Source organism: Canis lupus, chromosome 18 (genome assembly GCF_003254725.2).
Source record: "Canis lupus dingo isolate Sandy chromosome 18, ASM325472v2, whole genome shotgun sequence".
NCBI classification, from domain to species: Eukaryota; Metazoa; Chordata; class Mammalia; order Carnivora; family Canidae; genus Canis; species Canis lupus.
This window is the reverse complement of record NC_064260.1, coordinates 34,594-55,368: the sequence shown is the minus strand read 5'-3', so window position 1 is coordinate 55,368 and position 20,775 is coordinate 34,594. Positions and strand designations below refer to the sequence as shown.

The window sequence follows — 20,775 nt, the reverse complement described above, 5'->3', positions numbered from 1 at the left end:
GTATTTGAGAAATAAAATATATGATTTATTATTTTATCATTATATACTCTATCAGAAACCAGTATTTAGAGCAGAGTTGTAAGATTTTTGTTTGATATCCCAAAATGAGAGGATTTTTTAAAAGATTTTATGTATTTATTTGAGAGAGCGTATAAGCAGGGCCAAAGGGCGAGGGAGAAGCAGACTCCCCAGCTGAGCAGGGAGGCTGACATGGGGCTCAGTCCCAGGACCCTGGGATCATGACCTGAGCCCTGAAGGCAGACGCCTAACTGAGGGTCACCCAGGTGTCCCAAGATGAATTTTTTTTTTAAATATTAATGCAGTATTCTACCGCCTTTCCTCATTCCGGGGGGTAGAATGGGCCCCGTTCATTTTGGGAAACACATCAGTTTGCCTGCTTTGCATGCAAGCATTTCACGGGATCTGCCTGCTAAGTAGTTTCCAGTTGGGAAGGGTCATAACTGAGGATGATGAGGGTAACGTCATCCATGAGGGTGACAATGAAGACAGCTGTAGACAGAACGTGTGTGTCCCCCCCAACCCCCACCCCAATCCATAAGGTTGAAATCCAGTCCCCAATGTGATGGTATTTGGAGGTGGGGCCTGTGGGAGGTGATCAGGTCATGAATGGGATTCATGCCCTCATAGAAGAGGCCCCACGGAGGTCCTCGCCCCTTACCCCACGTGAGGACACAGCAAGAAGGCTCTCCGTGAAGCAGGAGCGCCCCTCACCAGACCCCGAATCTGCCCGCACCGGGATCTCAGACTTCCAACGCCCAGATCTTCGATGAGTTTCTATTGCCCAGAAGCCCAGGTCATCTGCACCCTCATTATAGCGGAACCTGGTACCAGAAGTGGGGCACTGCTGTAACAAATCCACCAAAATGTGGCCGCGGTGTTGGGCGGGGGTGCCACGGAGAGGCCGGGACGGCTCTGAGGAAGGCCTAGGCAAGCCTGCATTGCCCCGCACAGCAACCCAGGCTGGCCCGGGACAGCTGAGAGCGGAGAGGGCTCCAGGGTGAGCCTGTCCTGCTGTCCTGCTTGGGCGAGGCCAGAGGGCTCGAGCACAGGGTGGTGCACAGGGCATGCCCTGCAGCTTGGCTCCCCGGACTGCTGGCGGGCAGAGGCAGGATGGACTCAGGCTGCACCTGGCACCTGCAGTACCGGCCCATGCGTCCTGCCTCCCCAACCCCCAAGGCCTCGCACGCGCCTACTTTCCTGTAGCCCACAGGCTAGTCCTGCGGTCCTCTTCCCAGGGCGCCCTTCTCTTCCCGGTGTCTCTGCCTGAATGCCGTGGGCCCCGCGGGTGGGCACCTGCCCCCGTGGACGGTCCACGCTCCTCCCTGGGATCCCTTCCAGCCGTGTCCCAGGCACGGACCCCCACGGTTTCACCTAGGGCTGCCCTGCTCCCCAGCGTTTGGTACAGATGACCCATCTCTCCCTCCTGGCTCAGTTAGGGACAGCTGGTAATGGGGACCCTCCAGGCAGGGTCCACGGCGGGGGGAAGTGTCTTGGGGCGCAGCAGAGCAAGGCAGGGAAGGGGAATCGCGAGTATAGATGGCATCAGCCGCAATTTCTAACTGTGCCAATTAGAAAGGAAACCCAATTGCGGGTAGGTCCTTGTCACAATATTGCTATTTAAAATATGTTCTCATAAAGATGGCATTTCGGGGGTGCTTGGGTGGCTCAGTGGGTGAAGGGTCTGCCTTCGACTCAGGTTATATCTCAGGATCCTGGGATCGAGCCCCATGTCGGTCTCCCTGCTCAGAGGGGAATCTGCTTCTCCCTCTTGTTCTGCTGCTCCCTTTCTCATGCTCATTCTCTCTCTCCCTCCCTCTCAAATGAATAAATAAAATCTTAAAAAAAAAAAAAAAAGATGGCATTTAGGGTTGTGCTCTTCAGTACCTCTTGATTCCAAACTTCTAACAACAAGAGATAAAACACTAATAGAAAAAATTTACAACCTGGGAGCCATGGCACACCAATAATGATAAAGATACAGGAAATGGAGTAAAAAGAGGGACTTTCCTGCCCAAGATACTCCTGCCATCCAAACCTGGGACACCGAGGAAACAGGCCTGGACAAGATGGTGATGTACCAGGAAATGAATTATTGGATTTTATCATTAGTCCTGTAGTTTGAAAGGGTTTTAAAAATAAGTACACACCAGGGGTACCTGGGTGGCTCAGTAGGGTGAGTGTCTGACTCTTGATTTCTGTTCAGGTTGCAATCTCAGGGTCCTGGTATCGAGCCTGCGTCAGGCTCTATGCTCAGTGGGGGTCTGTTTGTCCCTCTCCTCCTACCCCCCTTTCTGTCTCTCTCTCTGTCACATAAATAAATAAATAAATAAATAAATAAATAAATAAATATTTTAAAAAACTATTTAAAAAATAAGTGCACAACCCTTAAAGAAATAAAGAAATGATATTGACTTAAAAAAATAAATTTTCAAGCAAAAGAAGAAAGAAATGAAACAAAAACAGGTAGACCAAAAAAGCAGATCCCAGGAGAACAAGGATGTTAGTTGTGAAAAGGCTCAAACTCACCTACCAGAAGGCAAAAGCAAAGAATCCTGAGATACAATCCTAATACAATATCTATTTGATTGGCAGCTGCAGAATAACCTAAGCTCACAGGTGTTTATTGCATGCTGTCATCAGTATCAAAACCCTCAACAGGGGCACCCGGGGGGCTCAGTCGGGGGAGCCTCCAACTCTTGATTTCAGCTCAGGTCATGGTCTCAGGGTTGTGGGATGGAGCCCTGCGTTGGGCTCCGTGCTCAGTGTGGAGTCCACTTGGGATTCTCTCTCCCTGTGCCCCTGCCCCTCCCCACTATCGCTCTAGATAGATAGATGATAGATGATAGATAGAATCTTTTAAAAATGCTCATCAGTATGAGGCAGGTTGAACAGATAATGTCACATGGAAAATAGCATGCAGCCATGAAAGCCTGGGGAAGGTCACCTCCAGGTGAGTTGGGAGGACTTCCAAGATAGATATTTTAAGAGAAAAAAAAGCAAGATGCAAAATACAGTTTACAGTCAGGTACCAATCCCACAATGTGAAGAGATGAGTGTATTTATAGATACATACACAGATAAATATTTGCTCATAACCACATTTTACATAACTATGTCACTATCTGTGCATACGGCATCCCAGAGAGAAAACAAGTAAGTGGTGCCAATGCTGGGAGGGAGGACAGCCTGAGCTGGGATCAGAGTGTGGCACGGCGGCAGCGCTTCCCTGTGCTTCATTCTGTCCCCCTTGAGTTTGGGACAATGATGTAGAATAGGAGACACATTGGGATTTCTTGGGATAGATCTGGACTTCATGGGGTCAAAGAGTAAATCAGTGAATTATAAAGTAGCACTTATGAGTTCACCCTGAAACGAGCACAGATAAAGAAGGAAAAATACTCACAAAAACACCAACTAGAATGGGGCAGTGGACCTACAGGGAGAGTAAATCCCGAAGAACTCACAACGTCCATAGGTGGGCATCACAAGAACCCAAAGGCCGTGGCAAAGAAGCAGCATTTGAAGAACTGATGGGGGGAAAATATTCCAGAAATAAAGAGATGCATGAGCGCCCAAAGAGCAAGGGATACAGTAGCCGATTCTAACAGAAGAAACAACGAGAACTGATATCACACGTGGTGTACTGAAGTGAAACCAAAGAACACCAAAGAAAGAGAGAAAATGTTAAAAAACTGTAAGAGGAAAAAGACCAAACTCTCTCTCTCATTCTCACACACACACACACACACACACACACACACACTCACGCACATCACATACGTGTGTTTGCATACACAGACACACAGACACGAGCCCGTACACGCACACAGTGCACACAGACATGCACACACAGGGGATCCCTGGGTGGCTCGGGTCGTGATCCCGGGCTCCCCGCAGGGAGCCTGCTTCTCCCTCTGCCTGTGTCTCTGCCTCTTTCTCTGTGTCTCTCATAAATAATAAATAAATAAATAAATAAATAAATAAATAAATAAATAAATAAATAACATCTTTTAAAAAAGACATGCATGCATAGAGACATGCACACAGAAAGTGTGCACACACCCATGCACACAGACTTACACCCGCACACCTGGGCACACACACACAGAGGAATGGAGAGGAAGAGCGAGGCAGCCACCTGCTCCACGCCCCCGTGGGTCACGCTCCAAAGCTGCCATCGGGGACTGTACACCCGATCAACTCGCTCCTAGGTGTAGGCCTGGTGAACAGTGTGCACGAGACATGCACAGAACGGGCACTGGCCATTATTTGCGTTGCTGAAACACTAAAGGCCGCCTCCGTGTGCGTCCATCCAAGAGCTGGTAAATGACCATGACGTGTCTATGATAAAATATCATCAAATAGGGCACAGCAGTGAAAGTGAGTGCGGTGGCGTTAACTCGTCCCGGGACAGTGGAAGAAAACAGGTTGGGCAGCCCGGGGGTGGGGGTGGGGGGGCTCAGAGGTTTAGCACCGCCTTCAGCTCAGGGTGTGACCCCGGGGTCCCGGGATCGAGTCCTGCGTCGGGCTCCCCACAGGGAGCATGCTTCTTCCCCTGCCTGGGTCTCTGCCTCTCTCTCTGAGTCTCTCAGGAATAAATAAATAAAATCTTTAAAAAGAAAAGAAAAGAAAAGAAAAGAAAAGAAAAGAAAAGAAAAGAAAAGAAAAGAAAAGAAAAGAAAAGAAAACTGAGGAAGGTCATTTAAGTGGAAGGCATGTAGCCAATATTGTGTTATTTATGGACATCTGTTATGTGATGAATTATTTAAAAACACGCGGGAATTTCGGGTATCAATTTCCAGATCGCAGCCCCCACGGGAAGGAAAGGACAGGAGAGAGATGGGGAGCGATAGTTTGGGGTCTCCGTTGTATCCATGGCATTCCCTTGTGCAGGGAACACAGCCGACCGCTGGTTTGTGGCAGCAGAGAGGGGTACCGGGGGACCGCGGCAGGACGCAGGCCAGTCAGCGGGTGTCACCAGGGAGCACGGACAGTGCTGTGTGGGTGGAGAGGTGCCTGACAAGGCCTGGGCCATTGTGATGTGTCACAGGAGGTGATGCAACAGAAGGGCGGGGGGCAGCTTTCTCCCTGGAAGGAGAACCCCGGGGAGGGGAGCCAAGAGAGCAGCCCTGGACCCTGGTGGGGTCATGCTGTCCACACCGTAGCGGCCAGCCAGGGGCTGCTCTCCCCTCTTCCAGAGCTCTGCTGCCTCGTGGGGGGAAATGAGTGGGAGGCCAAAGCCAAGAAGGGGCGCCAGGCTTTTTCGGGCTCAATCGGAAGAAGCCGGCAGCAGCGCCAGTCTGCATGTCGCGCTCCTGGAGTGCGGAAGCCCCGACCCCAACGGGTACGTAGTAAGCTGCAGTCTCTTCCGTGGGATCTTAGGTTGTCCGGCCGGATGCCGCACGGGCTCTGCTTCCTTGGAAAACAACCCAATGCAGGCCCTTCTCCCTTTGAGAGAAAGTCATCTCCAAACAGTTTCCTGGCAGGGTTCTCTTGATCGCGGGCCTTCCTGCGGCACACTGTCCTCCTTCCAGCCAGGGATGCTTTCACTCATCACAGCCCATGGGGGCCAAGGGTTGTGGACCAGAAGCCACTTTTTATGCTTTACTATTTATTTTTAAAGATTTTATTCATTTAATTGAGAGGAAGTGCACAAGCAGGGGAAGCTGCAGAGGGAGAAGGAGCCGCAGACTCCCCACTGAGCAGGGAGCCCGACCCGGGGCTCGATCCCAGGACCCCAAGATCATGACCTGGCCCGAAGGCAGATGCTTAACCATCAGAGTCCTCAGGTGCCCTGGAAGCTACCTTTTAAAATGAATGAGCTACAGCAGCAGCCACAAGATTACTATTTCACTTCATGAATTTACAGATTGTTCCTGTTTTTACCTAGCTTGCCTGTTCTCTGTGATTTGCGGCATTTAGCGCAACACACAGTTTGGGACTCCGGACACGGAGTGCGTTTAGTGCCTCCTGGGTGGGAAGGGATTGCACGGTTAGTGGGCAGACATTTGGAGCCAATAACTGTGTCCTGTCGTCAGAGCAGGTGTGCACTGGCCACCAGGAGGCAGCAGGGGAGCCAAAGGTGCCAGCCCCCCACCCCCCACCCCCCTGCACCTGCCCCCTCAGCCACCTGCTTGGGAGAACAAAGAGGAGAAGTGACCGGACGTCATGGGAGGGGTAACAGCAAAGCCCTTGCTCCCAACCAATGAGGGAGGGCCACAGAGTCTCCTCAAGTCTCCTGTCATCGTGGTGAGGCGGGAAGACAGCTCCAGGCAGTCATAATCCAGGTGGCAAAGCAGCTGGGGGGCTCTGGAAAGCACTGCCTGACAGCCAGGGTTTTATCAAAACACAGAAGTAACCTGTCCCGAATATGGGAATGTGGCCATCCTCCTCTCCTCCAGCAGCAGGAAGGCTCCGGGGCTGGCAATCCACCTTTGAATGACTCTCTTTAGGCAGGGGACGACCCCTCCCCCCGCCCCCTCCGCCCAGTGACCAATAAATAATATTTATAGAGGATGTGTTTTCAAGATATACACCCCCTTCCACCCCAGCTGAGGGCAAAGAGTGGAGAGAACCTGCTGGGTTGTTAGCACAGCCCACCCACTCTGGGCACCAGTGGGCAGGGTAGCAGCTCCTCCATCCCCTGCCCTGGGCTGGGACTGGCTGACTGGTCCGAGGCTCTTCTGTGGTTTGGTGCGGATCTGAGCTGCTCCTGACTACGAAGCTCAGGGCCACAGGGGCGCAGAGTAGCTTGGTGCATCGCCTAAGTGGTCAGATGACTCCAAAAATTCAACACAGGGTAATCTGTTTACTGTCATTTGAGCCTAAAGCTAAAGAAAGAGCAAAATTTAAAGAAATGAACGTATCAAGAACTCAGTGAAGTCACTCTCAGACTTCCTTAGCACGTCTTCCTGGACCTGGAGCAGGGAATCGTACCTTTTGGTTAATGGGTCAGTTTAACAGGTCAGAAACAAAGCCCAAATTGCTGAGGTGACTTGACAAAGCTCTGCCTCTCCCCTGCCTTGTGATCCATTTGGATCTGTTTTTTTTTTTTTTTTTTTTTAAGATTTTATTTATTTATTCATGAGAGACAGAGAGAGGCAGAGACACAGGCAGAGGGAGATGCAGGCTCCATGCAGGGAGCCCGACGCAGGACTCGATCTCAGGACCCTGGGGTCACACCCTGAGCCAAAGGCAGATGCTCAACCACCGAGCCCCCCAGGGGCCCTTGATCTGGTTTTTTAAAAAATATGTTTTGAGTGAGAAAAACAAAGTTTGCCAAACCAGAGGGCTTTTGTCCAGAAGCTCCTAGTTTCCTGAGCTTCCTCAGCCTATATCTGAGCCTTTTTCTTTTTTTCCTTTAGAGAGTTGGGTGTGTGGAGGTTCTGTTTGCAAAGATGTCTGGCAATGCACAGCCTCTGGGACCGAGCGGCCCGTCTCTCAGGAGTGCACCCGAACCAAATGTGCCCACGGCACGCCCGGTCCCGGCAGCGCTGTCACAGCTCGGGAAGCCCCGCGACACTGGGGCGGGCGCAGTGCTCACTCAGCAGGGCACCGAGCCATAATGAAAGGGAGGACATCCACACACGGTTCTGCTTACCGCCGGCTCAAGGCCAGGCAGCCCAGTTCACTGGAGACAGAGACCAGGACAGAGGTGACCTGTGGGGCGGAAAGCCCAGGGCCTGATGGGGACGCGCAGGCCTGCGGTGAGCTTCTGCTTGTTCTCGCTGAGGTGTGCTCACGGCTGTGCTCGTCCTGCAAAGGCCCCCTAGCCGGGCAGCTGGGGCTGGTGTCCTCTTCTGCAGGGATGGGAACCCCAATAGAAAGTGAGGTGAAGTGTTACAATTATTTAAAGACCTTCCTCAGATAGTTGTTCCTTGTCCCAGTTCTTTCGCTGAGTCCCTGATTTCTTCCTTTCTTGTATTTTCTTTTCCTTATTTTATAAGCGAGCTCCACACCCAGTGTGGAAGCCAGCACGGGACTCGATCTCGTGACCCTGAGATCATGGCCTGAGCTGAGATCAAGAGTTGGACACTCGACCGACTGAGCCGCCCAGACACCTCCCTTAATACGCAATTTCCATAGAATCAGACCCTCACCTCTTCTCTTTCTGGAAGGATAACCCCTGTGTTCCGCCCTCCGTAGGCATCTATGCACACACGAGAAAGCCAGCACACACGCACGACGCAGACGGCCCCGGAGCTGCACGGTGCGTGGCAGCGGGGGCCAGGATGTCTGGGTGCAGGCTCACCCGGATTCTGCAGCTCGGCGAGGCCATGAATGGACCACACACGCGGCCTCGGACGGGCGCGTAGGCCTGCGGTCAGGGAACGGGAGGCTGCGGCCCGCTAAGTCCTGCTCCTCCTCTCCTAGGCTGACCCGGTCCACGAAGATGGTCCTAAGCACCTTGTGGATCCTGACGCTCCTCCTCGTAGGTAAGTCACACGAGGTGAGGCTCAAGCCGGGCCCCGGACGTTTCTGAGTGGGGACGGGGCCCTCACCGCTGTGAGGACATGCCAGGGAAGGCTGCGGAAGTGAACGCGTGTCACACTCACTCCTCCCGGGGTCTGAAGTGCAGGCCCCACGCAGGCCACACGCAGGTGTCAGACGGCCGAGGTCCCACGTCACCACCCCTGACGCACGGGGAAATCGCTCTTTAATATAGGACACCAGAGAGCCAGGGGCTCAGTCGGCGGAGTGTCTGCCTTCTGGTCGAGCCATGATCTCAGGGTCGTGGGATCGAGCCCCACGTCAGGCTCTGCACTCAGCGTGCAGTCTGCTTCAGATTCCCCGTCTCCCTGTCCCTCCACCCCTTCCCGGTGTGAATGCACACGGGAGCGTGCTCTCTTTAACACACAAAACCTGGGGTGCCTGGGGGCTCCGTGGTTGAATGTCTGCCTCGGCCCAGGGCGTGACCCTGAGGTCCCGGGATCGAGTCCCACGTTGGGGTCCCCACAGGGAGCCTGCTTCTCCCTCTGCCTGTGTCTCTGCCTCTCTCTGGGTCCCTCATGAATAAATAAATAAAATCTTTAAAAGAAAATAAGGTTTTTGCCTATTATGTTCGGTGTTTGGACAATCCCCAGGGATGGCTTCAAGTTCCCCGCCTTTCCCAGGGATTGCTGTGATTCCTCGTTGAGGGCTCTGGTCACTTGTTCACATCGCTGTTTACCACCTCATAGGTCAATAGTGACCTGGCAGAGACGTCCCAGAGTCTGCAGAGAGAGACAATGAGTCCTCTCCAAGTCTTGACCCTGGGGCTTCCTTCAGGGCTGAGCCGGGCCTCCCACGCCCCTGCCTGGACTGCCACGTCTTGCTCACACGGAGCCTGCAGAGCCACCTGAGACGCGAGCCTGGATCCACTCTACCGTCCCTAATGAACACGCATCCGGTCTGGACCCGCGCATTGCAGTCCTCTTTTGCTTCCAAGTTCTGTTCTCACCGGAGACTCCCCCTCTGACTTCTCCCTCCTGTGCTTTGTGGTCTGTCTGCCACTTGCTCACTCACTGTCCCTTGCCCAGGTGGGCAAAACCAATTTATGCCCTTAAATTTTTTTAAAAGAAATTTTGTTTATTTATTTGAGAGAGAGAGAGAGAGAGCGAGCAGAGGGTGGGAGTGGGTGGAAGGAGAGGGAGACGCGGACTCCACGCAGGCGGCCTGTGGCGGGACTCGATCCCAGGACCTGGGCTGAAGGCAGGCACTTCACCGGCCGAGCCAGCCACCCTGTCCTTAATCTTTGAGCGGACACCACAGCCTCCCAGGAAGGCCCTCTAGCCCCAGAGAGTGGGAACACCAGGCAGGCCAAACCTACCCGTCACCGTAGCTTGAGAACCAGTGTCCATCAGCTCCTGGCACGAGCCACGTAGGCTCTGATCCCGGCAGCCACTGCCATGGCGCTGGAAACGGGGACGGCAGCGGGGGAGCAGGAACCCCTTCTCTCTGCCCTCTGGTTGCTGTAAGTTTGGGGTTAGTTTTCAGAGTCCACGAAAAGTAGATCCTGTTCGTCTTTGGCAGCATACGGACATCTCAACGGAGAACTCGTTCAGCCCCCAGTGTTGCTATTTTCCCATATTGTCAGCCAAGGATCCGATATTCTTTTTACGAGTATAGGTACTGTTCATGCTCGGAGAAATTCTTGTTAATGCCCGTGAAACATCAGGCCGCCTGGCTGGCTCCGTCAGCGGAGCTCGCGACTCTGGATCTCGGCGTTGTGAGTTCGAGCCCACGGGTGTAGAGATGACTGAAACATAAAAGTCTTTAGAAAGAACACATGTAGAGCATTGTACATGTTTGCAGACAAACCCTCTCATCAGAGTCGCTCTTTTCTTTCACAGGACTTGGAAATCATAGGTGGCTTAAAGAAGCAGAGTTTCCTCAGAAATCCAGACACTTTTATGCTTTAGTTGCAGAATATGGTTCAAGGCTTTATAACTACCAGGTGAGGTTTTGTTGAATCATTGTGTACGTCACTTGCTTAGAATTTAATATGCTCCCACTTGCAGTATGTGACCTTCGTCTTGCATGGAAACATCTAATAGGGACAACGCAGGGGCCAGAGTCCTAGTCAGTGGTTCTATGGCTAAGAGACCCTACACATTCTGATCCCAGCAGGCTCCTGCCACAGACTGAATGTTTGTGAACCTCTGGTCTTCCCTGTTTCTCCCTTTTGCAATGAGGCCGTCCACCCTACAGCTGTCTCGTCCTTGTGTCTAGCACACACCGTGTGTGCACAGCTTCACAGCTGCAGGAGCTTCAGGAAGAATTGTACCTGGGATTGCACCCATATCTGACTTAGGTGCTCTCTAGACGAGGTTTTGGGCTTCAGACTTTCTTTGGTTCATGCTGGAATGAGCCAAGACTCTGGAGCCTGTTGGGATAGAATGGATGCATGTTGGAAACACAAAGGACTTTAATTTGGGAGGCCAAGGTCAGAATGCCACAGACTGAATTTGGGTGTCGTCCCAGTTGAAAGAGAATCCCCAGGGGCCTTTGGGAAGTGAGGGGGTCACGGGGTGGAGCCTCGTGCCTGGGGTGAGCGCCCTGCAGGAGGAGGCTCCAGAGAGCTCCCCGACGCCCTCTCCACCACGTGAGGACACAGATCGAAGACGCTCTCTGTGAACCAGGAAGCGGGTCTCCCCAGACAAGGATCCACCCACCTTGATCTCGGGTCCAGCCTCCAGGACTGAGGAATAGAATCCTGTTCTTCCTGAGCCCCCCCCAGCCTAGATGTTCTGTTACAGCCACTGAACAGATGCATAAAGCTCTCCAAGGAAGGCTTCAGGGCCCAGAAACCCGCAAGTAGCACTTTGTTGTGAGGCAGTGGCTGGTGCTCTGGACGGGACAGCTTCCCCTTCAGCTGGCAGCCAGCTCTGTCTACATGGGCTTACACTGGGCCAGACAGCCGTGTCCTCCCTCTGGCCCACCCAGCTCTCCAGACCGCGTCTGCCTCCAAAGACCAGAGAAGAGAGGAATGACAGGGGCCAGATGAGCCACTGCTCTGTGGGAAGGACCCCAGCCAGCCAGTGACTTTGCACCTGACCTCACGGCTGCTTTCCTCCAGATCCTGCTGCTCAGCTCACTCGGCAACTCCTGTGTCTGGTCTTGTCCCTCCAGGGGGAGATGTGCTGTCGGGAGGACCATCCCCTGGGAAGCTCGTAGGCTGATACCTGGAATGGATCCCAGTTGCAGGGATGCCATCTGTCCTGCATGTCCTGGGAATCTGAATAATGAGTGTCAGATCCCGGGTTAAAGGAGAGCCCCATGGAAACCCCACAAGGAGGGTCAGCATGAGAGAGCCCCTGCACACGTGGCCTTCACATCAAAGACCAGGACCCAGGCCCACAGGAGCTGGGGCCGGAGAGTCCGATCACCTCCAGGAAAACAGAGACGAGAATTTCATGGGCATGGGCAACAGAGGCCTCCTGTAACCGCCAATTTGGGATTAATGCCTATTACGATTGTACGGGTCAGCTTCACTAGACTATGTGCCCAGATGTTTGGCCAAACACTAGTTCTAGATGTTGTTGTGAAGGTTTTTTTTATGTGATTAGCATTACACCGATAGGCTTTGAGTAAAACAAATCATCCTCTGTGCTGTGGGTGGGCCTCACCCAATCAGTTGAAGGTCTTAAGAGAAAAAGAGTGAGGTCCCCCAAAGATGAGGAAACTCTGCCCCCAAATAGCCTTCGGACTTGGGCTGCAACACAAACACTTCCCCGGGCCCCCAGCATGCCAGCCTCCCTGTAGATGTCAGACTCACCCACCTCCTCAATCATGGGAGCCAGTTCCCTAAAATAAATCTCTCTCTCCCTGTCTCCCTCCCTCCCTCCCTCCTCTCCACACATCCTACTGGTTCTGTTTCTCTGGAGAACCCTGACGAATGCACTCAAGAACTTCCCTGGCGGTTTGTCAGGGCTTTGACATTGGGCGTCCCCTCTGCCTACAATATTCTGGCCGGATCTTCAGGGGAAGCGCCTCTGTGACACCACAGGTGTTACCGGTTTCCACGCGGAAGGAAGCTGTGCCAGGACCCGTGCCTCGCTGACTCTGCCTTATTTCTTTTTTTTTTTTCTCTGCCTTATTTCTAGGTGATTCCTTCCTTTCCTTTCCTTTTCTTTTCTTTTCTTTTCTTTTCTTTTCTTTTCTTTTCTTTTCTTTTCTTTTCTTGTAATTTCTTTATAGATCCCAAGCTACAGGCAATAGAAGCTGTTTTTATTCAGTTAACAATAGATCTTAAACAATGTTCCCTTCTCTTTAGATATAATTTTAGAACTACGGCATTTTATGCCTAATATTCCAGTGGATAGATAGGAATAAGTAACATATTTCATAATACTTGTTTCCAAAAAAAAAAAAAAAAAAAAAAAAAAAAAAAAAAAAAAAATACTTGTTTCCAAACCATTGGATTGTTTGCAATTTTCCGATATCATCAACACAGATGTCTCTGTTGCCAAATCTTTTCAACCACACTTAATTTTTTGATTTAGGATAAACTCCTACAAGAAGGATAAACGATTCCCAGTTTTTAGGTGACCTTTTATACTGAATCTTAAAGACTTAATACTGCCCTCCGAGAAGCTAGCTGGGCCCCCTGCATCTTCCAGGGCAGGAAGCCAGTGTTAGTAACTCTGCATCTTAAATGATTATAGGGACACGAAATACGTATTTCACTTTCTCCTCAAAATGAGCCTTTCTTAAGAGTATCACTAAATCCATTTATTAGGAAGCTGGCTTAGAACAATTAAGGAAATTAGTTGTGTGCCTGGGGCTCGAGTTCACACCCGGGTTCTGCCGAGAGAGGACTTGCCAGCGTGAACCATGGGCCGCACATGCAGGAGAGCTGGTTATACTGCCACAGGGTGCCGGCCCGGCCACTGTCCCGTCACCCATCAGAGCTTCGGGTCGGTGACCACACTGAGCTGCTCCCACCTGCAGCTGGTTTGCCTCGAGCGCCCTACAGGGCGCAGCCTGCAGCCATTAGGCCTCTAGGACTCACCTGCAAGGTGTGGGGCTCTTGCGGCAGGTGTTAAGGAGAGAGAGAGGTAACAGCCTGGTGAGGTGATCCGAAGCCTCCTGTGGAGTCGGTGCTCCCCCAACCGCCTTCGGGGGCCGTGGTCTGGCAGACACCCGGTGCCTCCACGTCGCCCGGGAAGGCAAACCACGACGGTGCTCACTTGGGACGCAGCACCTGCACTAAGAGTAAGACCACAGGGGCCGCCCGGGGGCTCAGCGGTGGAGCACCGGCCTTCAGCCCAGGTGACCTGACTGTGACCCTGGGTCCCGGGATCGAGTCCCGCGTCGGGCTCCCCGCATGGAGCCTGTGTCTCCCTCTGCCTGTGTCTCTGGCTCTCTCTGTGTCTCTGCATCTCTGTCATGAATAAATAAAATCTTAAAAAAGAAAAAAAAGACCAGACAGAGAAGATTGGCATGGCCCCCGTGCAGATTTGTGAAGTGTCTGAAATTGAGATTTCCATACTTTTAAGGGGAAAAGCATTTTTAAAAAACATGATAGCAGTAAACGACACTGTGGCTCTGGCCACAGCTCGCTCTCCCGTCCCTCCTTGACCACTTCATCCTTCAGTTGATCGCAAATGCGGCTGACCCCAGACCCCAGAGAGTTCTGTGGGGAGGCCACAGCTGCAGGGCGGGACTCCCAGAGTTCTCAGGGAAGTCAGCGCTGCGGGCATCCATCCACAGGCGCAGTGCAACGCAACTTCTCCCACACCTTCGATTTTGGGGTTTTTTTAGCAGTATGCTTAGTGAGAATTTTGGTCATCCTGACTTCCCTGTGCCTCCAATTTGGTCTCTGATTCTAGAACCTGACGTGGGGCCCAAGGCTAACAACGTCCAGGCAGGGAAGGCTCGCCTGCATGCCAGCCCACCACCCTGCACACGTGGTCACAAGGGGATGGGGACCGCACCTTCCAGCCTTCCATCCCCTTCTCCTTATACCTTTGACTTCCTTACTGGTTTATTGTCCTGTGGGTTTTCATACTGTATATGTTCCTACTGTGGAAGCCACTTGAAACCCTTTTTGGAGGAGAAGCCAAAATGAAATTAAAAAAATAACCCTGAGATTTTTTAATTTTCAAGGGACACCCACATGCATTTATCAGCAAATTAATGAGGGAGTACTTTCTACCCACCGTTTTAAGGCTAGAGTGGAAAGCAAGAGATGGAAGTTGAAAACGCTGCCCTTCCCGACAGGGAGCTTCCTCCAAGAGAGACTGAAAACTAGAAATAAGTATCTCTTTCTCTCCTAAAAATAGGCTCCCAAATCCACGACCCTGGCAAAAGAAACACATTAAGGGGAGCCTATACGGAGTTAAATTGCTTGGCAGATTTAAAACGAACAAACGAAATAAAACATGGGGCTCCTGGGAGGCTCAGTTGGTTAGGCATCCAGCTCCTGACCTCAGCTCAGGTCATGATCTCAGGGTCCTGGGATCGGTCTTGCATCGGGCTCCGTGCTCAGCGGGGAGTCTGCTTGGGGTTCCCCTCTCCCTCTGCGCCTCCCCCCACGTGTGTGCTCTCTTTCTCTCTCTAAACAAAAATGACCCCCCCAAACCCAGCAGTGCCTTTTTACTGCACACCAGGCTGCACTGCTTTTGCCGCGGCGCCCTCCCTTGGGCCCTCGTGGGAGGCCCTCCCTGGCGGAGCCACTTTGCGCAGCAAACGGGTAGGAAGGAGCCCAGGTGTCGGAGCCAAAGAGCAGACTGGTCAGCAGAGGAGGGCGGGGAGCGATTTCCCGGCGGCCCATGGGTGGTCCCTGCGGTGGGCTGAAGGATGACCCTCGGAAGCTGGGTGCCTGGCCTGAGAACCTGTGATGTCGAAAGAGTCTCCTGAGATGCAGTCAGGGCTCCTGAGATGAAACCGGCCCAGATTTCCGAGGTGGGCCCTAGACCCAGTGATAGGAGTCCCCGCCAGGGACCCAGAGGGCAAGGCCGGGTGGCTGGGCAGAGACGGGGGCCAGGAGCCGGGAGAGCCCGGCCCCGTGAGGAACAGAGCCCCTCGTGGACTCCAGTTGTCACTGTCAGATTTCGTCCCCACAAAACCTAACTGTTTACAGGAAGGCTGACGGACACACAGGTGTGTTAGAGGTCACTTGGTGTCCACCTGTCATGCAGGGACATCGGGGTGGAAAAGTGATTTCATTCCCCTTTATGAATAAGAACACTCATTCTGCTTGAATAGGTAGGATGCAGAATGATGTGGGTCCTCTGGTTCTTTCCAGGCCCGACTTCGAATGCCGAAAGAGCAACTGGAGCTTTTAAAGTGAGTGAGATTTTCTGATTCGTGGGACTTTCTGGTGTGACTCCAGTGGCGGAATGTTCCTGTAACACTCTGAAACTAAAACCCACTTCTGTGGCTCATTCTTTAAGGGAATGTACACTGAGTGGTGCTTTCAAGATTATTTATGACTAAAAAACAATGAAAACCAGCTAGATAAGAAAAATAAGCCAATGGTTAAGTACATTTGAGAACATGTAATGGAGAATTATGAAGCCTTCAAAATAACTATAATAATAAGTAATATATATTTAATGATTGTAATAAATAGTAATATATCTTGTGCCTGGGAAGTGCAGCAGGACACAGGATTATAAGCAGGATCTCTATTTTGTCACTAATTTTTTGCACAGAATAATGACTGTTATAATGAAACGTAACTGTTTATTTCATGAAGATCTTGTGTTTTCCAAACTCTGAACATGTAGTTTACAAATTGGGAGGAAAGAATACGAGATGAGTAGTGCTTACATTCTTCACCAAAAGGAAATGCATGCTGGCTCGACACATTCTTATGCTACCCACCAGTCATTTTCAAGCTGTAAAAATAGTAAGAGCCATTCTGACACCTACTGTCAGCAGGAACAGTTGGCCCCCTGGGGCTGCGGCCTCCAGCCCCTCAGCCTCCCACCACCAGCCTCTAGCCACACTCCTTTCCAGAGCCTCTAGGACCTCGGGGCTCGGGATGACCCCCCCTGCTCTGTACCCCACTGGAAATGCAGGCTGTTCCCTTTTGAACAAGGGAACAAGGTGAAGGGTTGGGATTAGGCTTCATGCTGTGAGGTCCTGCAGCCTCGGGTCGGGGTGGCGGAGCCCCGAGGGAGGGACAAGGGACGGGCAAGGTAAGCCCCACCTGCCTGCGGAGAGCACCCCCCAAGCTTTGGGGTGCATCCTGGAAGCTCCCCCTGAGTGTGCTTGCTTTTGTAGAGAGTGAGAGGTGGTGCTTTGGACGAAGGGCATCCTGAGCACCCTCGCTCAAGACTTTGCCTACAACATAAAGCCCTTCGGCTCTTGCTCTGCTGCTCCCCAAGCCCAGCTGATGATGGGAGCTCACTTTCCCTCCTTTCACATTGGCATCTCCATTTCCAGGAAGGAAAGCCAGACTTTGGAGAACAACTTCCGTGAAATTCTATTTTTAATTGAACAAATAGATGTTCTGAAAGCACTCCTTAGGGATACGCAGGAGGATTTGCACAGCTACAGCTGGAACACGGACCAGGATGAGGACCAGGACCCCATGGAGGCCACCGATGAGGTAGGGCGCCTGGGAGGGACACATTCCGGGGCTTCTGGTCAAATCCAGGGCTGGCTGCTCTGTGGCTTTGTCCTCCTCCTCAACATTCCCTGACAGCAGCTTGCCTCCATAAAGCTTGCCACAGAAACCCACTTTTTTTTTTTTAATCATTTGTGTATCACAGAGAAGACCGTGTTCCAATATAACTGACTTCCTCCCAAAATAAATAACCTGATTCCGTTTTATTTTCCAGTAAAACAGAAGATCATTCAGAAATGCAGCCTCTGAATGTCTATACACAAACACTTAGAATATTTTTATTCAAGGACCGTCTGAAGCTAGTGCACTTGACCTGTCCATTCCCCATTGCACAACACTGTGCTGGAGACCGAAGAGCTTGGCTTTGCTGCTTTTCTCGCTCTTCTGCACTAGCTTCCCTTCTTCCCTTAATGTCCACGTTATTTTATTTACTTGAGGGAGAAGGAACAAATGGGCAAGGGGAGCAGCAGAGGGAGAAGCAGACTCCTCACTGAGCAGGGAGCCTGCTGTGGGGCTCGATTCTAGGGCCCTGAGATCATGACCTGAGCAGAACGCAGATGCTTCACCTACTGAGCTACCTGGGTGCCCTCCTCAATGTCTACTTTCTGAAGCACACAGAAACAGGACTCTGACACCTCCTGCCTTCCAGGCCACATTTTGTCATGGCCCTGGGACAAGGGTCCACGTCAATTTGACCTTGGATGGTGGGTCCTCTGGGACACTTGCTTTATAAAATCAGAACATCCTTAAGAAGCCAATATTATGTGTGCCTGGGTGGCTGAGTTGGTGAAACATCTGCCTTCAGCTCAGATCACTATCTCAGGTTCTGGGATCCAGCCCCACATCGGGCTCCCTGTTCCGCGGGAAGTCTGGTTCTCCCTCTCCCTCTGCTGCTCCTCCAATTTGTTCTCTCTCTCTCTCTCTCTCTCTCTCTCAAATAAATAAATAAATAAATAAATAAATAAATAAATAAATAATATATATGTATATATATATGTGTGTATATATATTTTTAAAAGAAGCCCACATTAACTCAAAGGATGGATACTTTCTAACAAGCATGAACTCCATGTAAACTGCCCGATTCCCAAATACCTACAGAACGATTAAGTCTTTAGGCAAGAATGAAGGGGAGTGCCCAGCAGGTGGCACACACAACCTCATGTGATCTCCTCACTGCAGAGCCTGACGGGGCTTGTTAGGGATTCTAAAGAGGCCTTGGGTCCACCATGCCCCAACTTGGGGGTGTCTGGACACACCTCAGCTGCCCGGGGAGCAGCAATCCCACAGAGCTATGGAGGGCATTGGAAATCTGTGTGCCGTGGCTGGCTCTGTACAGCTCCCTAAATGTTCACTGCTGGTATTTTTGCAGATTATGACACTTAGGTCCACATCAACAAATTGTCAAAACTCATGCAGTTGGCCAAAATTGTTAACTGAAAACTCTTTCTAATACTTGTACAGGAAATGTCAAACTTGGTAAATTATGTCCTTAAAAAGTTGAGAGAGGACCAAGTCCAGATGGCCGACTATGCGCTTAAATCAGCAGGTGAGTAAAAGCTGAAGAGTTAATGCTTCCAAAGTGTCCTGATTCTCCATATGATTTTATTTTATATATTTTTTATTTTTTTAAAAGATTTTTTATTTTTTATTGTTAAGTCATCTCTACACCCAACGTGGGGCTCAAAGTCACAACCCCGAGATCAAGAGTTGCATGCTTTACCAACTGAGCCAGCCACGTGCCCCCTCTCTATTTTTTTATTAAGAAAACATACTCATGTATTCAATAACTTGAGAAGAAGCCAAAATTCACAAATCTAGACAATGAGGAAGAGAATAGAAATGTTTGTAGTTAATTGTTGTCAGGGTGCAAATCTTGGAAGAAGCAAAACTGGGCATCTTCATTACCATGCATTGAAAGGACCACAAAGGGGGGCCCCTGGGTGTCTCGGTGGGTGAAGTGTCTGCTTTTAGCTCAGGTCATGTTCTCAGGGTCCCAAGATCCAGCTTGCATCGGGGAGCCTGCTTCTCCCTCTCCCTCTGCTCCTCCCCTGCTCGTTCTCACCACTCTCTCTCAAATAAATCAATAAATGCTTTAAAAAAAGAAAAAAAAAGGACCACAAAGGAAGCTGTCATGCCACAATGAGGTTGGGAATGCAGAAAATAGGACAAGCGATACAAAAGTTAGAACATTTTATATTTTATATTCTAAAATGACTGCTAATGGCTAATCTAAATGTATTATCAGTGATTAAATGATAATGTTAAAAGACTATTCTTAAAGTTTTCCAATTGAACTTAATTCTTAAGTGCTTACACTAAGAAATGTTAACCTTAATATTCCCTATCTGCCTGTGATAGTCCGTACATGACATGTGCTCAGTGAGCAAGAGGGGGAAAATATAAAACAAATGCAGTAACGCTGATTTTTACCAATCGACAAAGCCAGATTTATACTGGGACAATAAAGTTGTGCCCTGTGTAAAATCGAGAGCATTTGGACTAGAATGATTATTCAGTTGTGTGTGTGCACGTGTGCATGCACATGGGTTGAGAGAGGCAGAGCAAGTGAATAGACCTGCCTGCATCCGAATTTCCTGAAGCATGGGGAGAATTAGCACTGAAATAAGACTTGAGGAGGTGAGAGGCACCTGGGTGGCACAGTCAGTTAAGCATCCGACTCCTGGTTTCAGCTCAGATCGTGACCTCAGGGTCCTGGGATCCAGCCCATGTTGGGCTCTGTGTTCAGCATGGAGTCTGCTTGAGATTCTCTCTCCCTCTCCCTCTGCCCTTCCTGCTCATGCTCTCTCTCTCAAATAAAGAAATAAAACAAAAAAAGGGGGGGGGGGCAGCCCCGGTGGCTTAGCATTTTAGCGCTGCCTTTGGCCCGGGGTATGATCCTGGAGACGGGGGATGGGGTCCCATGTCGGGCTCCCTGCATGGAGCTTGCTTCTCCCTCTGCCTGTGTCTCTGCCTCTCTCTCTCTGTGTCTCTCATGAATAAATAAATAAAATCTTAACAAACAAACAAAAAAAGACATGGGGAGATGAACCAGACAGAGAATCCCCCCCTTTTTTTTTAATACTGGCATTTAGATACACCCTTTTTATGCTTTCTTTCCTCTTTCCTCTTCTTTATTTTTTTATTTTTAAAGATTTTATTTTTTTTATTTATGAGAGGCACAGAATGAGAGAGAGACAGAGGCAGAGACACAGGCAGAGGGAGAAGCACGCTCCATGCAGGGAGCCCGACGCGGAACTCGATCCTGGAACTCCAGGATCACACCCTGGGCCAAAGGCAGGCCCTAAACTGCTGAGCCCCCCAGGGATCCCTCCTCCTCTTTATTGAATGCATTTATAGCTTCCATTTCAAAAAATTCACGATGACAAATGCAAATCCAGCAATAGTCCATGTAGAACAAGGACGAGCAGAACATGTTATGGTTTCTTAGTAAATGTGAGCATGAAGTGCATTGCCAGCTTCTGGTTGGACCAACGTGAAGAGAGCCCATGCCAGCTTCTCCCCTCACTGATTACATACAACTGAAAAATTTGGACAAATATAAAAAGCAGAGCCAAAACCATGACCTGAGCCAAAACCAAGAATTGCCTGCTTATATGACTGAGCCACCCAGGCACTGTTGACATTGTTTTTTATGCTTTTTTTTTTTTTTTTTTTTTTTGCTTTTAAGTAGG

The 20,775-nt window shown here is 50.6% G+C and overlaps 1 protein-coding gene across 5 annotated transcripts in view; it reads left to right on the top strand.

Moving 5' to 3' along the window:
- The first annotated feature begins 5,085 nt into the window (after nucleotides 1–5,085).
- The window catches only part of SUN3 (Sad1 and UNC84 domain containing 3), a 36,399-nt gene continuing 20,709 nt past the window's right edge, over nucleotides 5,086–20,775 (top strand). For 3 of the 5 annotated variants that reach the window (XM_025449474.3, XM_025449475.3, XM_025449471.3), the window contains exons 1-6: nucleotides 5,088–5,365; nucleotides 8,395–8,456; nucleotides 10,353–10,456; nucleotides 15,752–15,792; nucleotides 16,897–17,062; nucleotides 18,545–18,629. In XM_025449474.3, the coding sequence (XP_025305259.1) occupies nucleotides 5,244–5,365; nucleotides 8,395–8,456; nucleotides 10,353–10,456; nucleotides 15,752–15,792; nucleotides 16,897–17,062; nucleotides 18,545–18,629 (580 nt within the window). In that variant the 5' untranslated portion in view covers nucleotides 5,088–5,243. Of the gene's footprint in view, nucleotides 5,366–8,394; nucleotides 8,457–10,352; nucleotides 10,457–15,751; nucleotides 15,793–16,896; nucleotides 17,063–18,544; nucleotides 18,630–20,775 lie in introns of all 5 variants that reach the window. The other 2 variants (XM_025449472.3, XM_025449469.3) reach the window with 2 other exon arrangements.